The 25,059-nt window shown below is 41.1% G+C and overlaps 3 protein-coding genes across 5 annotated transcripts; all 3 read right to left on the reverse strand.

Moving 5' to 3' along the window:
- Positions 1-3,126: 3,126 nt before the first annotated feature.
- Positions 3,127-6,180, reverse strand: fis1 (fission, mitochondrial 1). The gene is made up of 5 exons (XM_063187216.1): positions 6,103-6,180; positions 5,551-5,683; positions 5,241-5,317; positions 4,157-4,262; positions 3,127-3,861 (listed from the first exon to the last, which is right to left on the reverse strand). Exons 1-5 carry the CDS (start codon positions 6,145-6,147, stop codon positions 3,758-3,760), a joined length of 465 nt encoding a protein of 154 aa, XP_063043286.1. The 5' UTR covers positions 6,148-6,180; the 3' UTR covers positions 3,127-3,757.
- A 90-nt stretch (positions 6,181-6,270) lies between these two features.
- zgc:103586 lies at positions 6,271-17,431 on the reverse strand. The gene is made up of 8 exons (XM_063187217.1): positions 17,363-17,431; positions 17,219-17,269; positions 16,683-16,874; positions 16,081-16,194; positions 13,344-13,460; positions 12,929-13,040; positions 8,520-8,577; positions 6,271-7,459 (listed from the first exon to the last, which is right to left on the reverse strand). Exons 1-8 carry the CDS (start codon positions 17,406-17,408, stop codon positions 7,331-7,333), a joined length of 819 nt encoding a protein of 272 aa, XP_063043287.1. The 5' UTR covers positions 17,409-17,431; the 3' UTR covers positions 6,271-7,330.
- Positions 17,432-17,807: 376 nt separating this feature from the next.
- Positions 17,808-22,488, reverse strand: LOC134437699 (transmembrane protein 272-like). 3 transcript variants are annotated; one of them, XM_063187213.1, is made up of 5 exons: positions 22,416-22,488; positions 19,998-20,072; positions 19,854-19,904; positions 19,273-19,464; positions 17,808-18,850 (listed from the first exon to the last, which is right to left on the reverse strand). In XM_063187213.1, exons 2-5 carry the CDS (start codon positions 20,047-20,049, stop codon positions 18,678-18,680), a joined length of 468 nt encoding a protein of 155 aa, XP_063043283.1. In that variant the 5' UTR covers positions 20,050-20,072; positions 22,416-22,488; the 3' UTR covers positions 17,808-18,677. The 3 variants fall into 3 exon arrangements, with proteins under 3 accessions (XP_063043283.1, XP_063043282.1, XP_063043285.1); XM_063187212.1 differs by lacking the exon at positions 22,416-22,488 and having other exon boundaries at positions 19,998-20,377; XM_063187215.1 differs by lacking the exon at positions 22,416-22,488 and having other exon boundaries at positions 19,854-20,377.
- Between the last annotated feature and the right edge of the window lie 2,571 nt (positions 22,489-25,059).

Consider the following 25,059-nt stretch of genomic DNA (forward strand, 5'->3'; position numbering starts at 1 on the left):
GGGTGGGTGGGGGCACACCTGTAAAATCCTAATCGGTCCCAACATTTACAGCAAGTTCTCCTCTATCACAGAAAAATGGGAAAAGATTCCCAGGAAGGCAAAAACAATTGCTAGGCTGTCCTGTCCCTTTTTTCTGGGTGCTGTATGCCCTTGGATCATTCAGGCGTTCAAAATGCATGAGCTTTTAAAGCGAGTATCAATAAGGTTGGAATCCATGTCCGCCGTGAGCCGTCCTTGTCAAGGGCAGAAAAATAGGCCATTCATCATGTCACAACAGACAGGATTCTCTCTGCCATTAACCTGTTTTTAGGCTGTTGTGGTAAATCAGTAACAGGCTAATAATGCTTGTTCTTTTGCAATACGTGAGCAATATGTATGCCACATAAAGCAAAGACCGATAACCTAATTGGCAAACGATAGGGTGAACATGTTTGTGTGTTGCCGGTAGGCTATGGGACGCATGCGTTGTTTCCTGTTAGAACACATCTAGAACACATAACAGCCATAAAACTGCTCAGTCTTCAGATCCTGTTCATTTTGTTCCAGGGAGTTTTATATTTCAGAAAAAAATGTGGCCATGGGTGAATCACATGAATGACTGTCAAATAAAGGAAAAACCTCCATTCCATAAATCGATAAAATAGCTATGCAGGAAGATAGAAGACAGTGCTAGTTTATGGAGCTGTGCGCGATAATTCATCCTCCTTCCTCTCTCTCAATATTTACACAACGATTAGCAGATGTTCACTTCAAGAACCTGTTGATCCAAATTTCTGGATTCTTGTGAGGGATATGTCCATAACAGATAGGCCCAATTATATGTTCCACACATATCCTTCACAAGAAACCAGCTGTAGTTTTTTGTTATGAAGAGGTGTGACTATATTATTTAAATATATATATATACTGACTTCTTCATGCCTGATATTGAATGCCATTTTGTTTTCATCAACCTATATTAAACGGTAGCCTACGCATGTCATTTATATTCAAACTTTAGGTATGCTGCCCATTCACAAAAATATTTTCATGAGTATTTACCAAGTTATGAACCAATATTCACTTGTCTGACTTAAGTACAAATTGTTCAAAAGATGTCTGTGACTTGTCATTCATAATGGCAGACATGAGAAGATCCACCTATCATGTATGGAAACTTACAATTCTAAAGTCATAATGAATACTCAGAAATTCATAGTGGTAAATATGAAAAAGCTATACTTTTTTTTCCGATGTTTCCAAACACGTTCTACTTCACACACAATTCTGAAAACATCTCGCCCATTCCCCTAACCAATTACTGTACAACAAGCATAATTCCTTCTTTACACTCCAATTTCAGTTCCAAAACACTACACACAATTCTGTGGATTTGACACAATTTTCATGAAGAAACGTGTTGGTTTTCTCATGGAACACACCATCATTCAAAATACTGAAATCAATTACCACACTATGTGTACTTCATCACATTGGCAAACTCCTTTCATGCCTGTTTACAATTGGCAATCACCACCCCATACGGACACACATCACGTGTGGTATTGATGAAAACATGAATGGATGCAGAGAGAACACACTTTTTTAAAAGTTTTTTATCTTTAAAATATGTAATACACGAAATCTCTGTGTCTGTGTGCTCAGAGTCTAAAAACAATATTTCTGTGTTTTACAACAGAAATACCCTCTATAGTAAGTGGAATACGGAACAAAAAAGGTGTACTGGACATTATGCTGAGTATAGGGTTTTACCATTTTGCACATAGTGTTCAAGAGATCTGAGTGTGAATTAAAATGAGTGTGAATTAAAATGATGACTTGTGTGTAATTTGAGAATTTGAGACATGATTCCAGAAATTGTGTAATCAATTAAGAAAAAAATACATACGTAAACTACTCTAAACTGTACTCAAATCTAATTTTATTTCAACCTCAGTGCAAAGATAACCCAGGCCAACTAATCATTGCTTTTCCGTCGCTCTCCAGCGCTCCACCTCAGGCCTGAGGTCTCAGTCATCTGATAAAGAGATGGGTCTGCAGCCACCATAAAAGCTCGGGCTTTACGAGTCTCTTGTTTACCCTAGCCTGTCCAAATTCATCATCTCCCCCTTGCTTTTGCAGCTACGTTTCATGACTTGTTATTCAAACAACAAACTTACGAAGTGTCAACACGGTTAACTGCAAAAGTGTCCCCCAACATTTAAAAAAAAACATTTTTTGAAGACTGACACAATCCTCTTTCCAGGAATATTCTCGTAAAAGGCCAGAATTATGCAAGAAGACATGTTGGCCAAAATAGCTATATAGTATTTAACCATACTGAACTATTTGTAAGACAGGTGTTTTGGAGATTGAGGACCTCTTCAGAAGGGACTAACAACCTCTGCAATTAGCTTTCAGTAGGAGCTTGACACCTTTCTTCCTTTCATGGAGGACATTTCAGGACAAAACTACAAGTAAACACTACTAATCAATACGTAAATATTCTTAATTGTCTGTGGTTCCTCTTACGAGCCTGTTACCCAGCTGACAGAAATCCACACTGAACTTGTTTCACTCAAAGCTGTGAGAGTTAATGAGTGACGTTCATGATGTGCAATAAAGACATATAACAAATGACAAACCATTTGCCTAAGGTTGTAAAAGTGCCGCGAGTTGGGAGATCACGTGCTCTGAAGTAGTCTGTTGCAAGGCAGCTGGGGAAAAAAACCTATCCATCAAGAGTTTGTCTAGGATTCATGAGCTGAAACTGAACTGTCACCTAAGAGCAATACAGGGAGACGATGAGGCACATACATTGTAAAAAAAAAAATGCAGTTTTAAATCAGAATGTGTGTTGATTTTACATCTTCTAGAGTGTATTCAGTCCCAGAGTATTCTCTAAGTGTTGAATTAACACACCATAATTTACTGTTTAACATAGAGACGTGTGCAAGAGAGCACTCTATCGCTGGTGACTCATGTTAACATTAGATAAAGAAGAACAATGCACATATCGGCAAGGAGACCACAAATGGCAAACTGAACTTTGGACAGCTGATGAAGAGACCTATTTTTAACACCTTGGATCAATACACTCTTTCGAGATGGCTTTTCCTTGATAAGTTCCAAAGAACCAGAAATCAATGACTTTAGTTGTATTTTTTTAATGAATTATGTAAATCACCAGGTCAAACAAATGCAGTATTTGAATGAATTAACATACAGAAAACAATCTGCTAAATGAAATATAAGGTGCTTTACTATCATGAGTCGCATGACAAGCTCACGCTGGCCACTTGTATGTTTTCGTGAGCTGCATATTAGGCTGATATCCATTCATCTCGGGTTTTAAGACAACAGTTCCCTCATATTTTGTATGTGAACACATAAATAGGAAAGGAGCAAAGCAAAACAAAACAAAATCTGAGAGAGGGGATGTATGGGGGATAAAAATAGCACTACCTGCATAAACCAATCAGACACATGTATCTCAAGTAAATACAAGTAAAAAGCCTCAATTTAAAGGATCAGTTGTAAGCACCCTGACGGTTAATTACACAATGCACACATCCTTTTCTTAGAGGCCACACTTCTTGGCATTATCCTGTGAGGTCAGGTCGATCATGATCATCTTATCTGAATGTTGTGATCAGTTCTGGCCTGGAGGGAGTTGGTGTTTGTTAGAAAGAAAGCCAAGAGGGGATGGGGGGTGCGTGTGTTAAGTCCTGAACAAGTTGGCAGTGACTTGGTCTGACTGCTCTATTCGTTACCCATCTCAGGACCTGGCCCCGCCTTTAGAAACGGCCAGGCCAATCAAACCTGCCAGTCCAGCCACGCCAAGGCCGATCCCGCCCACAATCGCCATGCCAACCAGTCCATCTGTAAGAAAAGAAAAACATGAAGCACATAAGATATTTCTCCCAGCACCTAAAGTAGGTCACTTGATGTGGCGGCCAGAGTCATAAAATGCCATGCTTTGCATAGGGGCAGATGAGGGAACAGCAGACAGAGGTTTTGCAGCTCTATGTAAACTACATCTTCATGTTGCATGATGGTAAGGCTTACTTGGGGTTGGGTAAAATGGATAAAACAATACCATCATTCTGTTTTTTTGTCAAGATTGAGTGTTGTGTTGTGTATTTTTAGAACTATTTCATTTTCTTCCAAGACTCACCTTTCTTCAAGGCACGTTCGATGAGTTTTTCCATTTCAATGGCCTGGTTGTTTCCTGGTTCATTTTTCAGTAGAATGCGGATGTACTTCAGCGCCCTCTCATACTCCTGCCACACAAGGTTATGAGATGTGCACATAGGAAGAAACAGAGAGCAGAATGAGTACCACCGACAATGTTTATCGCTCATGGTTAAATGTGCACTGTGTAGGATGGGTACTGCAACTATGCTGCTCATTGAAACTGTGCTGCATGTTGCCAGATTTGATCTTTTCATGAATATTTACTAAATAATAAACCAATATTTACTACATTAACCAAAGTACAGTAAGTTTTGCAGCTGAAAATGTCTATTTCTTGAAATTCAAAGTGGCAGACCACGGGGAGAAGATCCCCCTTTTCATGTATGATAAGTGCAATATTGCCAGTCATGATTTTACTAATTTTGTGGTGGTATAAGTAGTCATGAAAAACTGAAGTAACATTTGTGAGTGGGCAGCATGAATTCTGGAAATAAACTACCAAAAACACATTTAACAAAGAGAACATGCACACTCACAGCCGTCTAAAATGGGTGCTGGACTAGCAAAGTCAATTACTGGAAGAACAAAAATGCACTCTGCAACACCAGACTCTCATAACTCTTTGAGCAGCACAGATTCTTCCGATGTTGATTGCTCACTCATGTATTACCGCAACATGGAAGGTGTTATACCTAATTTTGATGGCGACAGTGTCAAGAAATCACGAAATAGAGATGGGGTAGGGTCTGGAAATAAACCAGTCCAAATTTAAACCTTGGTTACAATGCCCATTGTGCAGTGTACCACAGTACCTCCAACAATGACTACCCGGCACATTACTGGATCCACACCCAAACAAACCGGTCATGCTGGATAATGTGGCCTGTGACATAAGATCCAGTGACAGGTCCACTATGTTGTCATTCCCATGTGCTCAATGTAACTTACATGTAGCCCCTTGGGATTTTTTTCCCCTTTGAGTCTTACCACAACATGGGGTAGTCTCTCTGTCTATTGCGCTGCAACTTTTGGACAAGAGTGTTATGATTGTCAAGGTGGCTCACCTTGAGTCTGTAGTTTGCCACGGACAGGTAAAACAAGAAGTCCCTCTGGTCATCTTTTGAACTTTTATGAACAAGTTCTGAAAGAGCAGACAGCAACAACAGGCACAAGGCAAATTAGCACCAAGCTGGCACAGTACAGTAGATCATGTGTTTAATATAAGAACATTCCAGAGTATGAGCTAATCAGCTTTACGAAATCCATTGAAAATACTACCAGTAAGTCTAATGCTACGAATCTGGAACCTGGTAGTGACCAACGAGAGTATATAATCGATGGTAATACTAGTGACCAAGGTCCTGGGGCACTCACCTTCCAGCAGGCTGATTCCTTTGACGATATCGTTGGAGTATTTACTTCGGATCAAACACCACGCATACTCGAACTGAGTTTCTTTTGAAACAGCCCCTTTCACGAGTTCTGCATTATACTTCTTCTCGAATTTCTAAAGGAAATTCATATCGCAAACGATGAGAACAGACACTCACACACATATGTTTACATAAAATGGGCTGTTCATCACGCGCATTCCATGGCGTCATCTCTTATTCATGGACTGTGACAGGCACAGTTTTGAACTTAATACGCCACAACAAAACCAACGACTAAAGCAGCAACATAAATTCTATAGCAGAAAATCAAGCAAGAGTATGCTTCAGGAAAGCGAAAACACTGTTTTTGTTATTGTTGGCTCTTCGGGAACATTCGTTTCGGTTTGTTGACATCATTTCCATGCTTGATCACAAGGAAGTTCATAATAGCAAACCAAAGACATTTACCATCACGGGAAAGGGTCTCATTATCATACTCTATAATGGCCACTTTATATTTCCCCAAAACAGTCTGATATTTTTAAAAACATACCTTTAGATCCTCGGGCGCTACGGTATCTGTCACAACCTCCTCCATGTTCCCGGAAATGACTATGAATTCTTCAGCGGAAGTATCCGTAATTTTCGTAATACGCACGCACTACCGTAATATACCACAAAACACCATACAGAAACCACATCTGGGAAAGTAGGCCTACATTCTGTTGAAATTTATTTTATTATTCATTAGTCAATTACAGCTTTTTATTCATGCATTTATTTCAACATCAACTGACACACATACTACTAAGTACAAACACAATGTTTTGTGTGAAACAACATATTAGACCTTGGTCTACTTTTAACAAAATTAAACACTTTGGCCCAAATGTTTTATAGGCTACCCCACTTCATAATGCACTATTGCATTTACCTGATGCCCCTATCCAGAGCGACTTGAAGTGAATTGGGTACAGGCACAGTCCCTGGTTTGATGCCCTTGCCGGTGTTATAAGCTACAGTAACTGGATTCTCCCAATAACTAGCCAAATGTCAAGTAAATATCAGCTCCCATCAATGTGGTTCTCACATCTGGGTAACTGGCTGTTGTGGGCTAACCAAACAGCTTTTCACACCGGCACAGAATTCCCAATCCCAAGACCAGCTCAGCAACCACAGCTGCCCTCACCCTGCCCTGACCGGGGGGGCAACCGCCATTCCGACATATTGCCATTCCGACATAATTTGATTGCCATTCCGAGTCATTTAAACCTTGTTGCAAGTACTTAAAGGCGCGTGAACAACGTTCTAACTCTATTGACATTTGCAATAGAATACAATGTTGCAAAACGAGAGGACAGTGGAGAGAGTGACGGCGCAATTACAGGATTAGTGTATAATTTTGTCACGGTCCAAATGTCCTTAAAGGTAGGGTCTGAGATCTTTGAAAAACAGTTCCTGTAAGCTGGAAAAATGGTTCCTGCAATAAAATGTCAATGTCGGATTGGCAGTATGTCGGAATGGCGGTATGTAACCGCCCTGACCTTGGTGTCAACATTCATTTTAACACTCAATTAGTCAAAACTACAAAAACAAATAAAGCCGTCATGATTCACACCATGAACCAGAACAGGGTTATTATTCATACAAAAGTGTAATAAATAAAATGGCACTTCAACATTTTAAAACAGTCCCACTGAGTTGTCGGGCAGACTTGTCATCCTCAAACCTGAATGTAAAGCCTGCAACAGAATCTAAAGCTTATCACTGGGATGTGTTGCTCAAAGTTTAACAGTCATGTCTGCTCTCAAATGAGCTGGTGAGAAGGCTAGGGGTAGCAGTTCTTTCAGGCTGGTCTTCTTGTAAGATCCATCCGGCTTGGTCAAGTAAATGTCCCATTCAGATCCAAACTGCACAAGAGAGCAGAAAAAGGCAATCGTCAGACTGTTATGGTGAATATTAGGCCTTAGATATATTGTAGTTGAGTTTCATGTCAACCATACCTAGCCTGAAATTGCTGATTGTCCTTTGACATTCCACATGAACTATCCAAATGGATACTTGATGTGTTAAAAGTACAGTCCCTGTGCACAACCATTGTCCAGGTTAGGGCTGGGCGGTTCTGGAAAAAATGCGTATCACGGTTTTCTTGATGAAAATTAATATCACGTCACAATTTTTTTTTCATAAGCAGCGATTTTCCCCTACATCTCAATGTTTCTGAAGAAAAGGCTGAAATTAAATGTAAAAATAAGATAAAATTCTGAATTTTAATTAATCTCCATTTCTATTTTAATCACTTTTTTGGAATAAAAACAAAAAAAACCCTTCTCTCATCAAAAAGTGAACCTTGTGTAGGTGAAAACCGTTATCACGTTTTTTTAACGGTATACCGCCCAGCCCTAGTCCAGGTGCTGGTCAAAGCTATCCAAGGACAACGGGGGGTAAATCATTGCACACTGATTTTCTTTGCTGAAAGTTTATTAGCCGGTGAACAACGTGTTTCTCTGTCACTTCAGCAAAACACATTATTCGTAATAAACTTTCAGCAAAGCAGACCAGTGTGCAGTGATTTGCCCCGCTTTTCCTTCAATACTCTATGTGCCTTTTTCACTCAACACCAGACACATTTGAACACTGAACATGCCTTCAAATGCCTACAAAATAGGTGTAAGTTGCATCCAGCGGCATAGACATTAATTTAGGACAGGACAGTGAGACGAGACAGGAAATGAGTGGGGAGAAGAGAGAGGGGAAGGATTGGCAAAGGACCTCAGGCTGGTATCGAACCAGAGTCGCGGCTTAATGGTTCGGCGTCTTAGCTCATTGAGCCACTGTGCCCTCGATCCCACTTAGTTCTACCTAAAACTGGTTGTCGTATATACCTGCTTGGCTTCAAAATGGCACTTATCTGATGTAACAGTGAGAAGCGGCTGATTACCAAAGCATTGCAAAAGGACTGAGACTCACCTCCATGAGGACCTGGCGACATGCTCCACATGGCCCCACAAAACTGTCCTTGATGTCACTGTGAAATCAAAATATCAACTATCATTATTTATCATAATACATTAGATTACTGTATATAGAATGACATTGTCCTTTGGTCTTTCTGTAATAATTATACTTCTTACCGAAATAAATGCTATTCAAAATGTGTATTTTATTGAAAATTACACAGACACACAACACACCAGTTCACTCTGCAAAACTAGATCTACTTTTATGACAAACTCTGTGTGAGGCAGTAGTATAAGGCCGGCCGCACACTGGCTCCGACAGCACTGCGGCGCACTTTTGCTTCCGACAGAATTCGGACCCCCAAACCCAATTTCACACGAACATTGCATTGATAGTCAATGGGCGGCGCCGACAAAATAGAACTTGTCTCTAATTGCTATCCGACATCGGCGAATGTCAGCGGACATTGGCGCCAGTGTGCGTGGTTCTATTGAAAACAATGGCATCGAATTTTAGCTAAGCAGTGCTCAGCACTTTGTCCGTGCCGGTTTGCGGAAGCCCTAAGGTGCAGGGCATTTCACATGTGTGAGGATGGGGATGGGGATGGGGAGAGCACTGGTTCTTCACCCCCACCCTCAGTTGACAGTGTCAGGAATTTGGCGCAATATAGTCTCACCCCGACACCAATGACTTTTTGACTAGACGCCAAAGTTAGGGTTAGGGCTAGGGATAGGTCAAGGTGTAGGTGACCACCGCGTCAATATGCGAGGGTTAGGGTTAGGGTGCAAAAGGATACCCCTTGGTGTGAAATATTGAAGCTTGGTCATATGGCGTCAAATATTTACACCAAGTGTAGCCAACGTCTTCCTCCGTGGTCTGCCTGGCCTCGAATTGGCAACTTTTCTGCCACAGTTCTACATGGGAAGTACAGGTATCACACTGTGATGAGCTAAAACTAAAAGCTTGCTCTAGGCTCGGTTTACTAATGTCTACTAATGTTCCACCACCAAACTCTGTCAGGGTGTGAGACCGTGTTGATGGTTCACTCCCACCACTCAGCTGACAGTGTCAGGAACTTGAAGAGATTACCCTCAGACAGGAGTCTGACTCTAATCAGTTGTCAATACCTGCCCTTATAACATTTGACCATTTATCAGATGTGTCATCTATCCCTTTGAGAGGGTCCACATGACACTTTCTTGCTTTATTTGTGATTATTGCTTCATTCTGTTTCTTTTATTCTTATTCTTTTCTGTACTCAATTCCAATTCAAAATTTGCAGAATTCAACTTTTTCTTTTTTGTCGTTTCTCATTTCATTTGTTGACAGAGGCTATGCTCGAAGGGTCTATTCTCACGGGCTGTCAGAGAGGGTCTGTATAGGTGCTAATTTGCTACTTCATGTCTGATAAAGAGATAGAGATAAAGAGTTGTGGATGTCCCAAGCACATATTGCGCTGACTGTCTGTCCAGATTCTAACCGCAGACACCTTGGCCAGGCAAGCCAGAGATGGTCTGATAAAGAGATAAAGCGATGTACACATTGCACTGACCATCTGTCGACCTTCTGACCGCAGACACCTTGTGTGGCGGCACTGTACTGAACGATTCAGATAAGACAACTCAAGATAACTCTATTAGGAAGCTTATCATTGGTTATGAGGTCACCAAGGTGAGTTTAAAGAAACAATCTACCTTATTTCAGAAAATTGCTTTTCTGTAGTTCAGCCCTAATAAAATATGACAACACACATAGGATCTTTTAAAGGCTCTTCCGAACTTTCATGTTGAGTTTGCGGTAGAGTCAAACATTGGTGGAAAGCATTAAAGACAGCCCCTATCTGTCCCCTGGATGATTCATTCAGTATTGTGCTTCGGTTGTCCTGAAACAAGTATCTGTACTTTGTCACACGTGGTTGCATGCATAGTTTTCGGCACACAGTGAGCATGTCTCCAGCCTAATACTTGGAAATACTGCAAATATGTGAAAATCTAAAATGTGAAAAAAGAGTGGACTGTTACTTTAAGTTGTGGGAATACACCACAATGGTACATGGGGTCATGGAGGTTCAAGCTCATGTTCAATGCACTCTAGGAATTGAACACAATAGGCCTGTTAATAAAGTGATTGTCCTTAGATAAGAGGTGGTGTGAGATATGGGAAGCGTTCATTATGATTTATGAATGTACACTACGGTTCAAAGGTTTGGGGCTACCTTAATTTTTCCAGTTATTTTTGCAAGTGAAGTTCTATTACATCTATTATACATCTATTACATCTATTACAAGTTCTATTCATCTATTACATTACATTACATTACATTAGTATTTAGCAGACGCCTTTGTTCAAAGCGACTTACAAGGGGCAATTTAAACAAGAAGAGGGTAAGGCACAGTGTACAGTTGCAACACTGATAGCATTGTCCTACAAAGAGTAAAGAAGAGGACAATGCATTAAAAAGTAGCAAAAAGTAAAAGGTGCAGCAAAAAGACCTCAAGGTGCAGTGTACAGTTGCAACACTGACAACATTGTCAAACACAAGGTAATAGAAGCAACATTAAATAATAGGAAGGTAACAAGGCAAATTGGATAATAAGCAAGACATCTAGGCGCAGGGTACAGTGACAACACTGGCAACAATGTCCAACACAGTGATAAAGAAAAAATAAGTAAAGGATTTAAAAGGATGTTAAAAGCAAATAAAGCACATAAAGATGTATAGCTTGAATATTGAATAGCTTGAAATGATACAAAGGTACTGAACAGCCAAAAGTGAAAAAAGGTTTGCGCATTGTTTAAACTGGACAGAAGAGTGAAATCTCACCAACCTGTTTCACACATTTATTACATAGGAATATGCGTTTTAATCCATTTTTTTTGTTTGTTTATTAGAGCAGTGTTTCTCAACAGGGGTGCCGGGGCACCCTGGGGTGCCGCGGGCCCCCCTCAAGGGTGCCGTGGAAACGTGACTGATAAATAAATTATGTAATATGATACATATGTGTCTAAATTGGTAAGTTAAGGCTAGTCAGAGGAATCTTTCATCTGCCATTTCATCTGCCATTTACGTACAATAAAGTAAATTTAGGTCACCCCAGTCAGCTGCTACTTTGAATGTAGGTTGTGTGTGACGCCTCCCAATGTGTTACTTTTCTAAGCTGTGGTATCAGATGCTATGCCATGTTACGGCTTGTTGATTTGGGGTGCCTTGCAATTTTTCATGAATTGAAAGGGTGCCTCGCCTAAAAAAAGGTTGAGAAACACTGCACTAGAGAATGCATGGACACCTTGGAATACCCTGTTTTTGCCCTTTTCAATGGTAGCTTTATGACATTCGTCCACGTCAAGAACAAATTCAAGTCAAAGTCACCGCATCAATTTCTAGCCATCAGAATGAACCTATAGGGTTATTATGAATTCACTATCAATTGTCACTGTTTTAGTATACAAGCAAATGCCTTACATCTTTGGAAAGCTTAGATTGTCCTCTTTCAAATTATATAACAAATAACAATGTATGTATAGACAGGAGTAGACATCCGCTTTTACATCCATGGTGCTCATAGAGCTCATTGAGGGGTGGCAGGAGATTCTGAACAATCTCGTCCAGAGATTGAATCAGTGTAGAACCACAACTGGCTATTATAAATGCCAAAGGCGTCTACACTTTGATTAGTCAAACATTAAGGATATACGTAGCCTATTTGGTCTTTTTTTTGCATAGCGTTGTATAAAGCCAAATGTATTTTACGGGAATGTATTGTCTATAAATTCACTCCAGTTACTTTTTGGATGATCAAATTTCGTTTTTGTTGTATGCATTCATTTCAGAGAACAATGACACAACAAAGTGATTTAAAACCAGAGCTGAAATTGAAATGGAATAAGCTAAACTGTCAGAAAAAAGTATCATATGAGAAATGTGTGGAAAATGCAGTGACCCCAAACATTTGACCAGCTTGAAAGCTGCTTTACTTGGCACGTTACTAAATCAAAACAACTTCCCATTTTTTATCCACTGTGAAGGGGAATGGAGTGCACGCCACACAAATAAATGCATAAAAGTCTGGCCGGTTTTCAAGTTTCCACTTCACTGGTGTCGTGAAGTGCGTTCCAATATGCGACCTTACGTCCTCCACTTGTGCTTGTGGCCTCGTACCAGGAAGTAATACGTCGTGATGACATCACTGACAACAGCATTATATTTCAGTATCTCGCAAGAGCGCAATTGTAAAGCCCTTTTCTCATTTTCAAACAGGATGGTAAATGAAGAACAACCACCAAAATTTTTTTTGGCTAGGCCGAGTGGTGTTTTCTCCGCGGAGGAGGGGCCAGGAGGCGGGGTGAGGCCACAAGCCCAAGTGGAGGACGAGAGGTCGCATATTGGAATGCACAATGGTAGCTGACTAGTGATTTACCATGTGACAGCAATGGCTGTGAAACTTCGATGCCCCTCGGCCACAGCTCTCTGGATGGCTGTCCTCTCTGCACACACCGTGAGGCCATAGGAAGCGTTCTCCACATTGCAACCTATGTGACAACATGTGAAATAAAATTAATATTCAGGCATATAGTATGGCTTTGTGAGTTTAAGGTTCACTGTAAAATGACACATAAGCCTACACTGAATTCACAAGAGACCTATAAACTGGTAAGGCAAAGAGTTTTACAAATTTCCCTGACAGAAAAGTGAAATTATATAAAAGAATGAATGAAGCTAAAATAGGACTCAATTCGAGAACATGCCCTGTTCACTACATTTAGACTTTGACAGATCATTGCGCCACACACACACACACACACACCTGTTCGCGCACCTGCACACATCGTTACCTGTGATTATAGTGCCACCTGACGTCAGGATTGCGGCGCCGACAGGGAAGCGGCTGTACGGACAGTACGCCATGTCGCGTGCCTGCAAGCATTTGGAAACGAGCTCGGCAACTTGACCAGCCGCCACCGCCGAGAGAACACGAACCATGTGAAAATTAACATAGGGATGCAGTTTACGGTTACAGGCCAAGCTACAGGTAGATTATCATCTCTTTCCTGTTTAGGTATTAGGTTTAGAGGCACGGTCGCTGAACTGGAAAAAGACAAACAACACGCAGAGTTGACTAGCCTACAATAAAAAAACATAGAGCTCTAGATGGGTTTTACTTTGGCGCAGGTCATTTGTGACTATCTCTACAGTCATCCCTCTGAAGTTAAATCAGGGACGTCTTTGATTGTGACCTGATTTATTTTGGGATATATGGCGAGGCGTTTTAACAACAGTGCATTCCATAGGCGCCCGCTATCTTATGCCAGGCTGTAAAATGATTAACCTACGGTGTCTTTTCCAGCGTATCCTTTGCATGAGCAGAAATGCCAAATATATACATGCATTCATATTTCTGGTATATAAATGAATAAGTGCATCGTTAGCCTACTCACCAGCCATGTCAGACAACACTGTAGGTTGCAGGCGTAAATAGCCTAATCAGCAGAGGTTAAAGAAGTCCGTTACATCCAACCTGACTGCGATGTTTAGGAAAAGTGACCCAGCAGTTGAGGGTCAGTGTGAATTTAACCCCCTTGTTGTAAACACACGAGGTGTACTGCTGACCTAAATGGAAGTTCAGGAGGACGACCCAGCGTTGAGAAGCGGCAGCTGGTTGTCCATGTCCACACCATTGATCGCGCCTGCGTCATTCTAGTGCTACACGCCGGGCGCCTCTTTTAGTATGCGCGTGCAGGCGCGGGAATGCGTTCCATTATAGGTTACACATGTAGCATGCCTACCTAAATAGACACAACAAATTGATATCCTTTTGGCTGGCCTTCAAGCTTATCTATTACAACTACACAAAAAAGACAAGGAGGTAACTTTTGTCATTGTTTTCATTTTAAATTATGATTATTTAATGCATTATTTAATGCAGTTTGCAATAAGTGAGTCTTGGATTACAGCAACAGGTCACTTCTAGGGCATGTGATGTGAATATTGGGTCAAAAACGTCTTGTCCACTTGCAGCTCCTCCTTGTAGCATACTGTATGTGGTGGAGGAAGTGGCAGAGGTGGCATACACTAAATACCTGGGGACCAAGAAGATACTCCATGTTGTATGAGGTCTGCTCCATCCCACAGTTATGATAACAATAAGCTGATAAATGTAAATGTTTTGGGGGATGTCCTCTTTTTCTGGCTTACAGCCGAGTCAAGGTAGCCTACAACCTCAAGCATGTCCTGTATCCTATATAATGCTTGAGAAACTCCTTCACCTCTGGCCCACAACTGGTCTAGATTACCATTCGCTGGATGACATCTTATCGACCTCAGGTCAGCACAATCTGGAGGCCTTATTGAACTCCCCAAAGAGGTTGAATGCACAGGGCTGTGCCTAAAGTTGTACTTGATTGCTGGATTTCAAAAACATTAAAATATGTATGTATACAGACAAACAATGTTTCTGAGAACAGCCTAAAATGCAGTGACAGTAGGTCGCCTTTAGTGTCGCAAGAAATGGCACAGAACCACAACGACAACCACCAGCAAACACTGGCATTGCTTAAATACCATGATTACTCAACCGTATGATGAGGTAGGGACCAATGGCTGTGTTATCAGGGAGGCAACACTTGAGGAAGCCTGTGTTGGCCTAGCGTGTGGCATCCAACGGCACACTTTCCTTCCAGAGAGGAGGTGTACTCAGCCAAAGTTTGAAATAGGCCTACTTCAGTATTCATTAATCAACAAGCAAACTATATGTCTGGACTTTTACACCTTTACTAAGAAGCTGTTGACATGTATATGGAATTTTTTGTTTACACGTAAACTCTTTATAAAAAATTTTTATCCCATTTAGGGGGCAAAAATGACAGTTTTTTTAATCCACATGTAATCTTTATACGTAAATGGATTTTAAAAAATTCAGTTTTAAAAAATGTCCGCAATCATGTAAACAGCACCTAAGCAGACAGGCCAGTCTGAGAGAGACAGGAAGTGAGTGGGGAGAGAAATGCGGGGAAGGATTGGGACACAACTTCAGGGCAGAATCGAACCTGGTCCTCTGTGCCATGACTGGGCATCTTGCCCGCTGAGCCACGGCATCCCCAACTGTATGTCTTTGGACTATATTCACACACAACAGCAGCCATCTGCACCTGTTTGACAGACTATGTGTGTCTGACAGGGTTAGCCTCAGCCACACTTCAAACTCCAAGTTCAGTAAAGAAAAAACACGCACATCCGTCTCAAAAATATTCCGGGTGCAGGACCAGCAAAGTCTCATGGAAATAGAAAATAAAGTCCGCACACCAGGCTCCACATGTCTGATGAAAGACATGCTGCCCAAAACTTCACAATAAATGAACAGAAACGGGAGCCTGGTGTGCACACTTCAAACTCCACTCCAAAATAACACTGTATCCAAATATCAGTTTGAACTTGAAGGACAATAAAGCTATTTTTAAATGTTTGCATACGTCCTGTTGTATGTGGAGAATCCAAGTCTGTGCTGGAGGAGACTGTTCGAGCACTTGAAGAGCAGAAGGAGGATGTTGCCCACCACCACCAGGCCAATGAAAATGTTTCCCACACACACAAGGCCAAACGCAAAGAGATACAGCCTCTTCAGGCAATAGGCATCCTTACTCAGTGGGCTGTAGTTTGGTGGATATATAGAGAAGATCCAATTATTTCCTGAAAAAAAAACAAGAAAACAAACATTTGTGTCTTCTTACAAACAGTGTAGGGTCTCAATTCTCTGGGTCCCAGGATATTTAGAAAAGCCATAAAGGCATTAAGTAGATTAATGGAAAGGCACGCCCTTAAATTGTTGTAAATGTTTTAAATAGCTTTTCACGGTTTTGTTAGTAAGGGAAGACTTGGGTGTTTAGCTTACGCAGTACATTTCAGCACATTTCATGAACATTTTTTTTTTCAAACAAAAGTCCTCTAAACATGTGTAAAATAGTTTTCAATACATGGTGCTATGCAGTTGTCAAAAGGCCCATCTTCCTCACTACCTCTCTCCATCTCACCCAGGGGCCAGGGCTGCTGACCGCAAGGGCTGGGCAAAGTCATATGAAACCAGTGGAAATTCTTCCTAATGTGTTTTTAATTTAATATCTGCTTCAATTTTGTTGCCACGGTCTGTTATCCTCAATGCCACTCTTCCCTGCCCTCACCTGCGATGAGCCAGCCAAGGAGGAAGGAACAGCAGATGGTGGTGAATATAGTGCTCAGTAGCTGGAGGTCCCCCTGGCACAGTGTGCCCCTCACATACACCAACATCAAGGAGAGGAGACCAAACGCCCCCAGCACTATGAGGAACACTGGCACCTTCTGCTGGACGGGGCAGTCGTTCAGATGAATACAGCCTGTACAAGGGTACACCGTACGTACACATTTTCAGAGGAAAAGTGGAACATAACCTACAACACTTACAACAATATCCAAGCTTTATTATTGTGAATGTACTGTGATACACAGTTGGTTTTCTTTGTTAGTAAAATATCTTTTCACAACATAGTAGTTTTCATTATGTCTTCAACATAGTCACTTCAATAATAATAGTTGAAGGTATTCCTTTGAAAATGTCATTTCAACAACATTTTTAAACACTGCACAGTAAACAACATTTGTAGGCTACTTCTTTACACATTGGGTTGTAGGCTACTGATGGATACAAAAAAAATCCTTAGAACAAATGTGGTCGACTTACCCATGCCCACTGCAGCTATCAGAACCATCCAGAGTATGATGTTTACTACAACTGAAAAGTTAAGACGTGCACATTAGAGAAGTTGGTTTTGGTTTGTATATGAACTTCATACCGGTAGTATTACTCCATTTTTGAGATATTCACCTATTGTTGCGATTGCAACTTGAGATCTGTCACGCGTCGGTTCCATGTTCCTATTAAGCTGCTGCAAATGACCTTTGAGATATAATCACTCGACTGCACTGTAATTACAGAAACAGGCCATGTGGCAGACCCCCTCCTTGTAATACGTTCAGTATTGTAATATGGTTGCAATGTTGTCAGCGTACGGTCAGCAGCGTCTTCTCAACTGCTGATTTGATGGTGTGTGATTATCCTTCAATGTTCTGTACTCTGAATCAGGGAAGCTGTCAGAGGGGGGCAAAGGGGTCAGCTGTCCTGGGCCCAGAGAGAAGGGGGGCCTAGAATTGGGTTCTCATTACATTGCATGTATTGGATGGGGCGGCACATTCAGAAGACCTTGTCCTGGGCCCAAAGCTGTCAGCGGCCCTGCTCTGACTGTTTAGGGTAAGGCATAACTAGGACACATTGGGCCACACCGCTTACAACATGACCCTCTTCCTCTCCTGTGGCTTAATGTGAGGAAAGCTTGGTGCATCATTTGCAACTTCGAGCTGCCTCTTGTCACTTGAGCAACCATTTTGATTTCAAACAACTAGGGTTACCAGCTTGTTACTAAATGATAAAAAATAGGACAGGAGCTTACACTGATATTTATTGACAGTAGATTATGATTAATTCGTTAAAAACACACAAACAGAATAGAAACATTTGAAAGTGAAACAGTGATTCTATGCCATGACATTCATGCATAAAAAAGAGGATATCAGCCTATCAGTCAGTTCATTGCTCATTGTCAGTCCACAGATCACATGCTACATATGTCTTTGTCTCTAGATGAGGAACTATTTGAATTTCACGTTTAAAGGTGACTGACAAGTCTTCCAATCGTTCTTACATATAGACATAGCATATCTATTGGAAATCTGTTGTTTGTTGGAGCCATATACAAAACAAACAGAAAATTACCACTCTCACAACAATTGGGAACTTGATAAGGGGCGCATAGCCCCTTTCAGTCAGGCTGTTGCTGTTGCTGTGCTCAACTGTGTGCTCCGCCATATGCAATGAACTGATAGGAGAGGAGTACAAGGGAAGTGTCATCCTTGATGTTGCATCTCTTTGGCCAAGCTCAAGGTCCTGCATTTACTGACGGCAACTTTAACTACATCTTAGCTAGCTAATATTATTAAAATGACAGTTTCACAGTGACTGCCGTAAAACATTCAATGGCAAACAGAGGTTATAAAAAGGGTTATTAAAGTCCATAACAATGTCAAGAAAAGTTCAATAATGTACACCAATACAGCCTTAGAGTTAGGTTATAAGGTTAGGTAGGCTACTTTCCACACAGCAAAATATACACACAGCGACCAATGATGCCTATGAGGATGTTAATGTATATTCCCGTGGTGAACAAGAAGGTGACCATGTAGAGGGTCCTCTCACAGTACTCTGGAGACTGACTGGACTCAAAGTTCGGCAGATATGCTCTGTACACAAAAACACTTCCTGCAGACACAATGAAGAAAGATAAAGAAGGTGGGATGAATCAATCGTGGTCTGTTGATTAAATGAATTTTGGTTGTTTATTTGTCACTAGACTGGCGTACATTTCAATTTCATAGGTTGTCTTTAACTTAACTGATGTCCCTTAGTTTCCATTGTTACATGTTCCTACTAGGCCTAATCATTCATATTATTTAATTTCTTTTATCAAATCATGTGTAAACATGTATGCTTTTTGGTTCCAAACCCAAAATGTTTAATATTGCACACAGCCAACAGGTACAAAAGCAAAAATGTCTTAATAGTTTGTTAGTCGCTTTGGATAAAGGCATGTTAATGAAACCATGTGGTGATTCGTAACTTGTGTCTTTTCATGTTTGACATGTAAAAACCTTTCTGCAATTACAGTACCAACAACATCTTACCGATGATCAGCCACACAAAGCAGAAGAGGTATAGAACAAAGTTGCAGATGCGGCAGACGATGTTTGGTTTGCCAGAGGTGGTGTGGCAGTAGAGGAAGGGCAGCAGTTGCAGGACGAGAGAGGCAGCGCCCCCCACCACCAGGTAGATTGTCAACATGGGCTCTTTAGGGCACTCATGGAAATGCCTGGCCCCTGTTACACACATACACACACACAGACACACACGCACACACACACACACACACACACACACACACACACACACACACACACACACACACACACACACACAGACACACACACACACACACACACACACACACACACGCAGACACACACGCAGACACACACGCAGACACACATACCCAATTCAACCAAAGCCCCAACACACTAGGTCTCCAAAAAGTTTTTATTATCTATATTTTTATTATCTTATCTATAACTTTGATTCCCAAGAGAAGGGTGTTCACTATAAGACTTACAGTATGTGCGCACACATCCAAAACGTGTAAACATTTTGAATATGAATAGGACTAATTCAGTAAAATGTTTAGATCCATCTAAATTTCCCTTCAACTTACCCAAACCCATCATGATAACAGGAAGGAGACTGAGAAGGATCCTGAGTCTGTCTGTTAAAAAAAATCAGTCAGTCTACAATGCTTACTGTAATGTAGGTGACTATCATGGGATGCGTACAGTATAAGCTATAGCATATTGCCTACTTCCTATCAAGGATCCTCCAAGAAAAAGAACATCAATGATGGCTTCTCTCATGTTGATATTGTGAATGAATGTCGCTAGTCAGAAAGAAAGAAGACAAAAATTAGGTAGATGAAGTTGGATACAAAATATTTCTCAAAGTGATTGTTTGTCCCTGAATAAATATCCCACCCATCTGAGAAGGAGTATGCCTACCGTTTTCAGTTTTCTTGTTTGCTTCTCTGGTTAAGTTTATTTGTATAGCGCATTTCAAGCACAGAGCACAATGTGCTAGACAAAATAGACTATATATACAAAATATTTTGATAAGCCAGGCAGTGACCCCTAGATGACCCCATTACTGTACCTCTTGGGCAATGTCAGGTCAAGGTCAAATTCTTTCTTTCTTTCTTTTCTGTCCCTACTGTAGGTGGCAAAGTGTATGTTTGTCCAGTAAAACCCCAATAAAGGACACACCCCCTCTCCCCCTGGAATCCTCCCTTTGTTTTGGGAGGTCCAAAATGATTCCTAAATCCGTGGCTGCCGGGTACGGGAGGCCCTTGGGGAAAGGGGGTGGGGAGGAAGGGGAGGGTTGGGTTGGTCCTGGCCCCGCCCCCTGGGAGACCTGTGGCCTACTGGCACTGCCCAGGGCTGGGCTGGGCTGGCTCGGCCCGTCCAGGAAGCCACCCCTGCATGTCCATCTGAACAACATGCACAATAGGCTTTCTTCTCAAACATAACACCTTAGGTCAGAGCCTCTGTAATAACCTTATTGTCACCAAAATGGTTACTTAAGACTCTCTAAAGCAAAGAAAGCTCCCACACACTGCTCACATTTGCATGGTTTAATGCAACGTTCCGAAATATTGCATTAAACCATACAAATGTGAACAGTGTGCAGGAGCTTTCTTTGCTTTAACGTTGTTGACCTAGGGGCTCCACTCCTACGCACCTGACCAAGGAGGTGTGCAAGAATTCTTCACTTACTACTTAAGACTCTCTGCATTGTCATGGCAATGTTGTTATGATGTAGATGAGTATTTTCAGCAAAGAGTGAATAGCTCCGGCGCCAGCAGGCCAATCTGCAGTAAGTGACTACAAAAACTGAAATAACTTCCAATTATTATGTCTGCATTGATAGGCTTTAAAATGAAGCTTTCCCCACAAATGCATGACCCCAACCTTGACCTTTGCAAGTATGGTTGGACTAAGCTTATTATCTAAATATGGGAGAGGAACGGGAAATGAGGGTTCTTATGAGGATGTTATGGGGCTCTACGGGAAATATGTGTAAGAATGAAACTAGCAAAGTTCACTTTTGTCTAGATCCATTATACAGAAAGTTACAACTTCGTTACAAGTTTGTTTGTTTGGTTTTTATTTTATTTTATACAAACTAGCTCTGATTTTGTACAAGCACAGCAAGTGATACAAATGGGTGGTTGTGTAAGCCAGTGGTGATCATGGATACATTCAAATACCTAATCAATCAAAGTCATTAAGAAAACATTGCACATGCACATTGCAATAATGCATGAGCATAATTTGTTTAAAAAATGCCTGACTTCAGTTGAGCCAACTGTAAAATGTAAAGCAACCAGCTGCAAGAGACTTCAGTTCATTCAACCTCACACAATTCAGGTCAATGTCCTCACGTCATTTTTACACAGAAAAGAATTTCAAGCTGACTCAACTTAAAATTGAAGAACACACGGACAGCAATGAATGTGGCTGATTCATACAAATGGTTGTGGTATGCTGGAGTGAGCTCGCAGTTCACAAGGTTGTATGTTCAACTATTGTATGGGTATTAAGGCAGTTAATACTACAGGCATCTCCTGCACACTCATTCATGGTTAGAATGTCACAGTGTAAGTAGTCAAATTCCAAATGCACCAGGGACTGTAACCACTGTAGCGTTCAGTACTCAACAAATAGATGGGGACGATATGTTCTCTGCAGTGCATACTACATGTCATTTTGTGTAGAGTGGAGTAGAGTATCGTTGTTGAGTTGTCATCATTGTTTAGCCTTTTTGTGCAGATTGGCCCAACAGAGGGCCTGTTCTGGAAAGACGCAACTACATCTTAACATTGCTTTGACATTACAGAGTAAGAAACAGATAAAGACTTGGTCATTACAATGTTGAGGACAATAAGGTTATAAGTTGTAACTTACAACATAGGCTCTGCGCAAAGGGGGAAAATGTTCTTCCGTGTAAGTTCTATGTTATGAGGCCAGACAGCACAACCTGGCCTACAAGCACAATATACTTAGATATGTCTCACAGCAGGTTGATTCACATTTTCAAGTTGGTTGTTTTTCTCACCTTCGCACATTCTTTAGACATTTTTAATTATGAAATCAAATTCACTGTCATCATGGAAAATACATTACAACTTTACATCTAGACTACTCGATTAGACGAAAAAAGGCCTTACCTGTGTGTTTGGATACCACTAAGCCCTTCAGCTAAATAAAAAAAGCATCTGCTCTTTTCGAAACCATGTGAGATACAGACCACATCAGCACTTCATTATACTTACCTAAAATGGATATAGCTTTTATGGTTTCAGTATTACTTCCCTCATAGCCCTTTTCAAGCCCACCCCCGTCATTGTTCAAGTCTCCTTTCCTGTTCACATTTTGTAATTAAATATCCTTGATTCGTTCTGCAATATGCAGTAGGCTATATGTGTGTTTTTCTACCACATAATATACGTAGTCTGTTTTACACTCAAACTGTCCTTTTCACAAAATAGGTCACCTTGACAATAATACTGATGTGCCACTGTGTTTTGTTTGTACCCTGTCGTCAGGACTCTGGTGCACTCTACAATATTTCCACAACATGATCCTGAGCCAGATGTTTTGGGCTCCATTGTGGTTCATAATAGCAAGCTACAAAGGTCATTGATAGAGCCTTATAATGATCCTGGTGTACACCCAGTGTTGTCAGTGGACTAAGTGGTGTGTCCTACATTCACTGCTAATGCCATCCAAAAACTTTGCCAGATCCACACTCACTAGATCTAATTTACTAATAATCTAAGTCTTGCCCTCCCCTCTCCATTCTGTGGTTGGGATCCCAAATTCAGGTGAATATTTCAGCCAGGGTTTCCATGTCCTTCGAACACACAAGGCAGCATGGGGGCATTCCCAGACTAAATCAAACTAGAAAGTGGAAGAAAGTGGAAGGCTTCTTTCCATTTCCCTAACTCCCATCCTCAACCTGTGCTTGTGGCCTCGCGCTTCACTGATGCCCCGCCTCCGTGGAGGAAACCATAACGTTTTCCTGCTGTCAGCCTAGCCACAATAACTTTTGGGGGACATTTCCCCATTTACAGTAACATCCCAATTGCAAGTGAGAAAATTACCTTTGAATTGCACTTTTGCAAGAATCGAATATGAATTAAACTCCTGTCGACCATGACTTTCAAACGTCATCGACCAACGACCAACTTCACCAAAAGGCCACAATCTCAAGGGAGGACGGGAGTCAGGATAATTCAACACAGTAGGAACACAAGATTTGCATTCTCCACCTGCATAGTATCAGCCATGACGAAGTTTTTGGCTGGCTACACTGAATGTGCTTTGCACATAAGGAAGGTCTGATTGCTCTTGTGATTGGGATATACATTATACTTCCACTGACATAATGGCAGTCCTGCAGTGAAATATCCTCCGGTGGTACTGTACGTGTAGGAAGAGGAAACCTCACACACAGAGCCAGATTATGTGGGCGGCACTCTGGCGCTCACTGCTCACACAGATAGATAGCCCTCGAAGGCCTCTTCCACTCTGGTGGTTCTCACTGATGTTGGTGTAGTATATGTAGAGTGAGTGAGTGAGTGAGTGAGTGAGTGAGTGGGTGAGTGAATGAGTGAGTGAGTGAGTGAGTGAGTGAGTGAGTGAGTGAGTGAGTGAGTGAGTGAGTGAGTGAGTGTGAGAGAGAGAGAGAGAGAGAGAGAGAGAGAGAGAGAGAGAGAGAGAGAGAGAGAGAGAGAGAGAGAAATCAGAATCTGCATTCATGAGCTTGAATCCAGTCTGATTTTCCATCTCTATGTCATACATTCTAGAAAGCTGTATAATTTAACCATACAGCATAATCATTAATAGAATACAGACAATTATTATAGGCAACTTTATTAGCACTATTATTAACATCATGCTGTTGGGTGAGGGTCATTGGGCTACTTATGATGAGGTCAAAGGGGCATCTCTTCAAAAGAGATTGAGAACCACTGTAGTACAGGCTGAGGACCTCAAGGGGGAGTTCAACTGGTGAGTTAAAAGAGGAGAACTGGGACCGTTAGTCTGCCCACTTCTGTTTACATGCAGGCATCACTTTATACCAGGGGTGTCAAACATACGGCCCGCGGGCCACAACCTGCCCGCCAGAGGGTTCCATCCGGCCCGGATGTAAAAAAAAATATATATATATTATTATTTTTTTTTTCATTTTTTTTTAAATGTTTTTTTTTAATGAAATAACTGAAATGCACAATTACGGCCCTCGGGGCAAAATCGAGACCTGCATGACATTAACCCAATGGTCCCTCTGTTACACTGTATATATGTAGTAAAGTGCACAACACACTTCTATTATAAATAGTGAATTTGTACTGTAACAGGCATTTGATGAAGCTCATATATTATAGATCTCTTATATAGAGATAAAATGTTAATACTTCTTATTTGTATTGTATTGGTATTGGTTGTAATTAAATAATAAATATAATTGGATTTGTATTGGTTCCTATTAAGCTCAAACTGGAAACGGGATGTTAGAATGCGTGAAAATGCAGGAAATTACATATAAGAAATACAAAATTTTCTGGGGGAAAACCCCCCGACCCCCTGCCAAAATGAACTGTCCCATATTTAATTAATTGACGGTTGCCAATGAATGAATGAAGTCAAGGAAATTTTGCATAGGATTATCAGTATTGCATTGCTTTCTACATATTCAACACACTTAAAACGTGATAGTACTGAACACTAATCCTCTGCTTTACGTTTTTTTTCTTTTTTTTTCGCGATGATGTTACTAATGCGGCCCGCTTGAGGTCCACATGGGTT

This window comes from Engraulis encrasicolus, chromosome 21, assembly GCF_034702125.1.
Source record: "Engraulis encrasicolus isolate BLACKSEA-1 chromosome 21, IST_EnEncr_1.0, whole genome shotgun sequence".
In the NCBI taxonomy this organism is placed as follows: domain Eukaryota; kingdom Metazoa; phylum Chordata; class Actinopteri; order Clupeiformes; family Engraulidae; genus Engraulis; species Engraulis encrasicolus.

Coding starts and splice junctions, on each gene's coding strand:
- fis1 (XM_063187216.1), bottom strand. CDS start 6,147: ATGGAGGAGGTTGTGACAGATACCGTAGCGCCCGAGGATCTAAAG. Junction 5,684..6,102: donor TAGCGCCCGAGGATCTAAAG/GTATGTTTTTAA, acceptor AATTTCCTTTAG/AAATTCGAGAAGAAGTATAA. Junction 5,318..5,550: donor AGGAATCAGCCTGCTGGAAG/GTGAGTGCCCCA, acceptor CTGCTCTTTCAG/AACTTGTTCATAAAAGTTCA.
- zgc:103586 (XM_063187217.1), bottom strand. CDS start 17,408: ATGGAACCGACGCGTGACAGATCTCAAGTTGCAATCGCAACAATAG. Junction 16,195..16,682: donor CCTTGGCTGGCTCATCGCAG/GTGAGGGCAGGG, acceptor TTTTTTTTTCAG/GAAATAATTGGATCTTCTCT. Junction 13,041..13,343: donor AGGTGGCACTATAATCACAG/GTAACGATGTGT, acceptor GTTGTCACATAG/GTTGCAATGTGGAGAACGCT.
- LOC134437699 (XM_063187213.1), bottom strand. CDS start 20,049: ATGAGAGAAGCCATCATTGATGTTCTTTTTCTTGGAGGATCCTTGATA. Junction 19,465..19,853: donor TGTTATCATGATGGGTTTGG/GTAAGTTGAAGG, acceptor TGTGTGTAACAG/GGGCCAGGCATTTCCATGAG. Junction 18,851..19,272: donor CTTTGTGTGGCTGATCATCG/GTAAGATGTTGT, acceptor TTGTGTCTGCAG/GAAGTGTTTTTGTGTACAGA.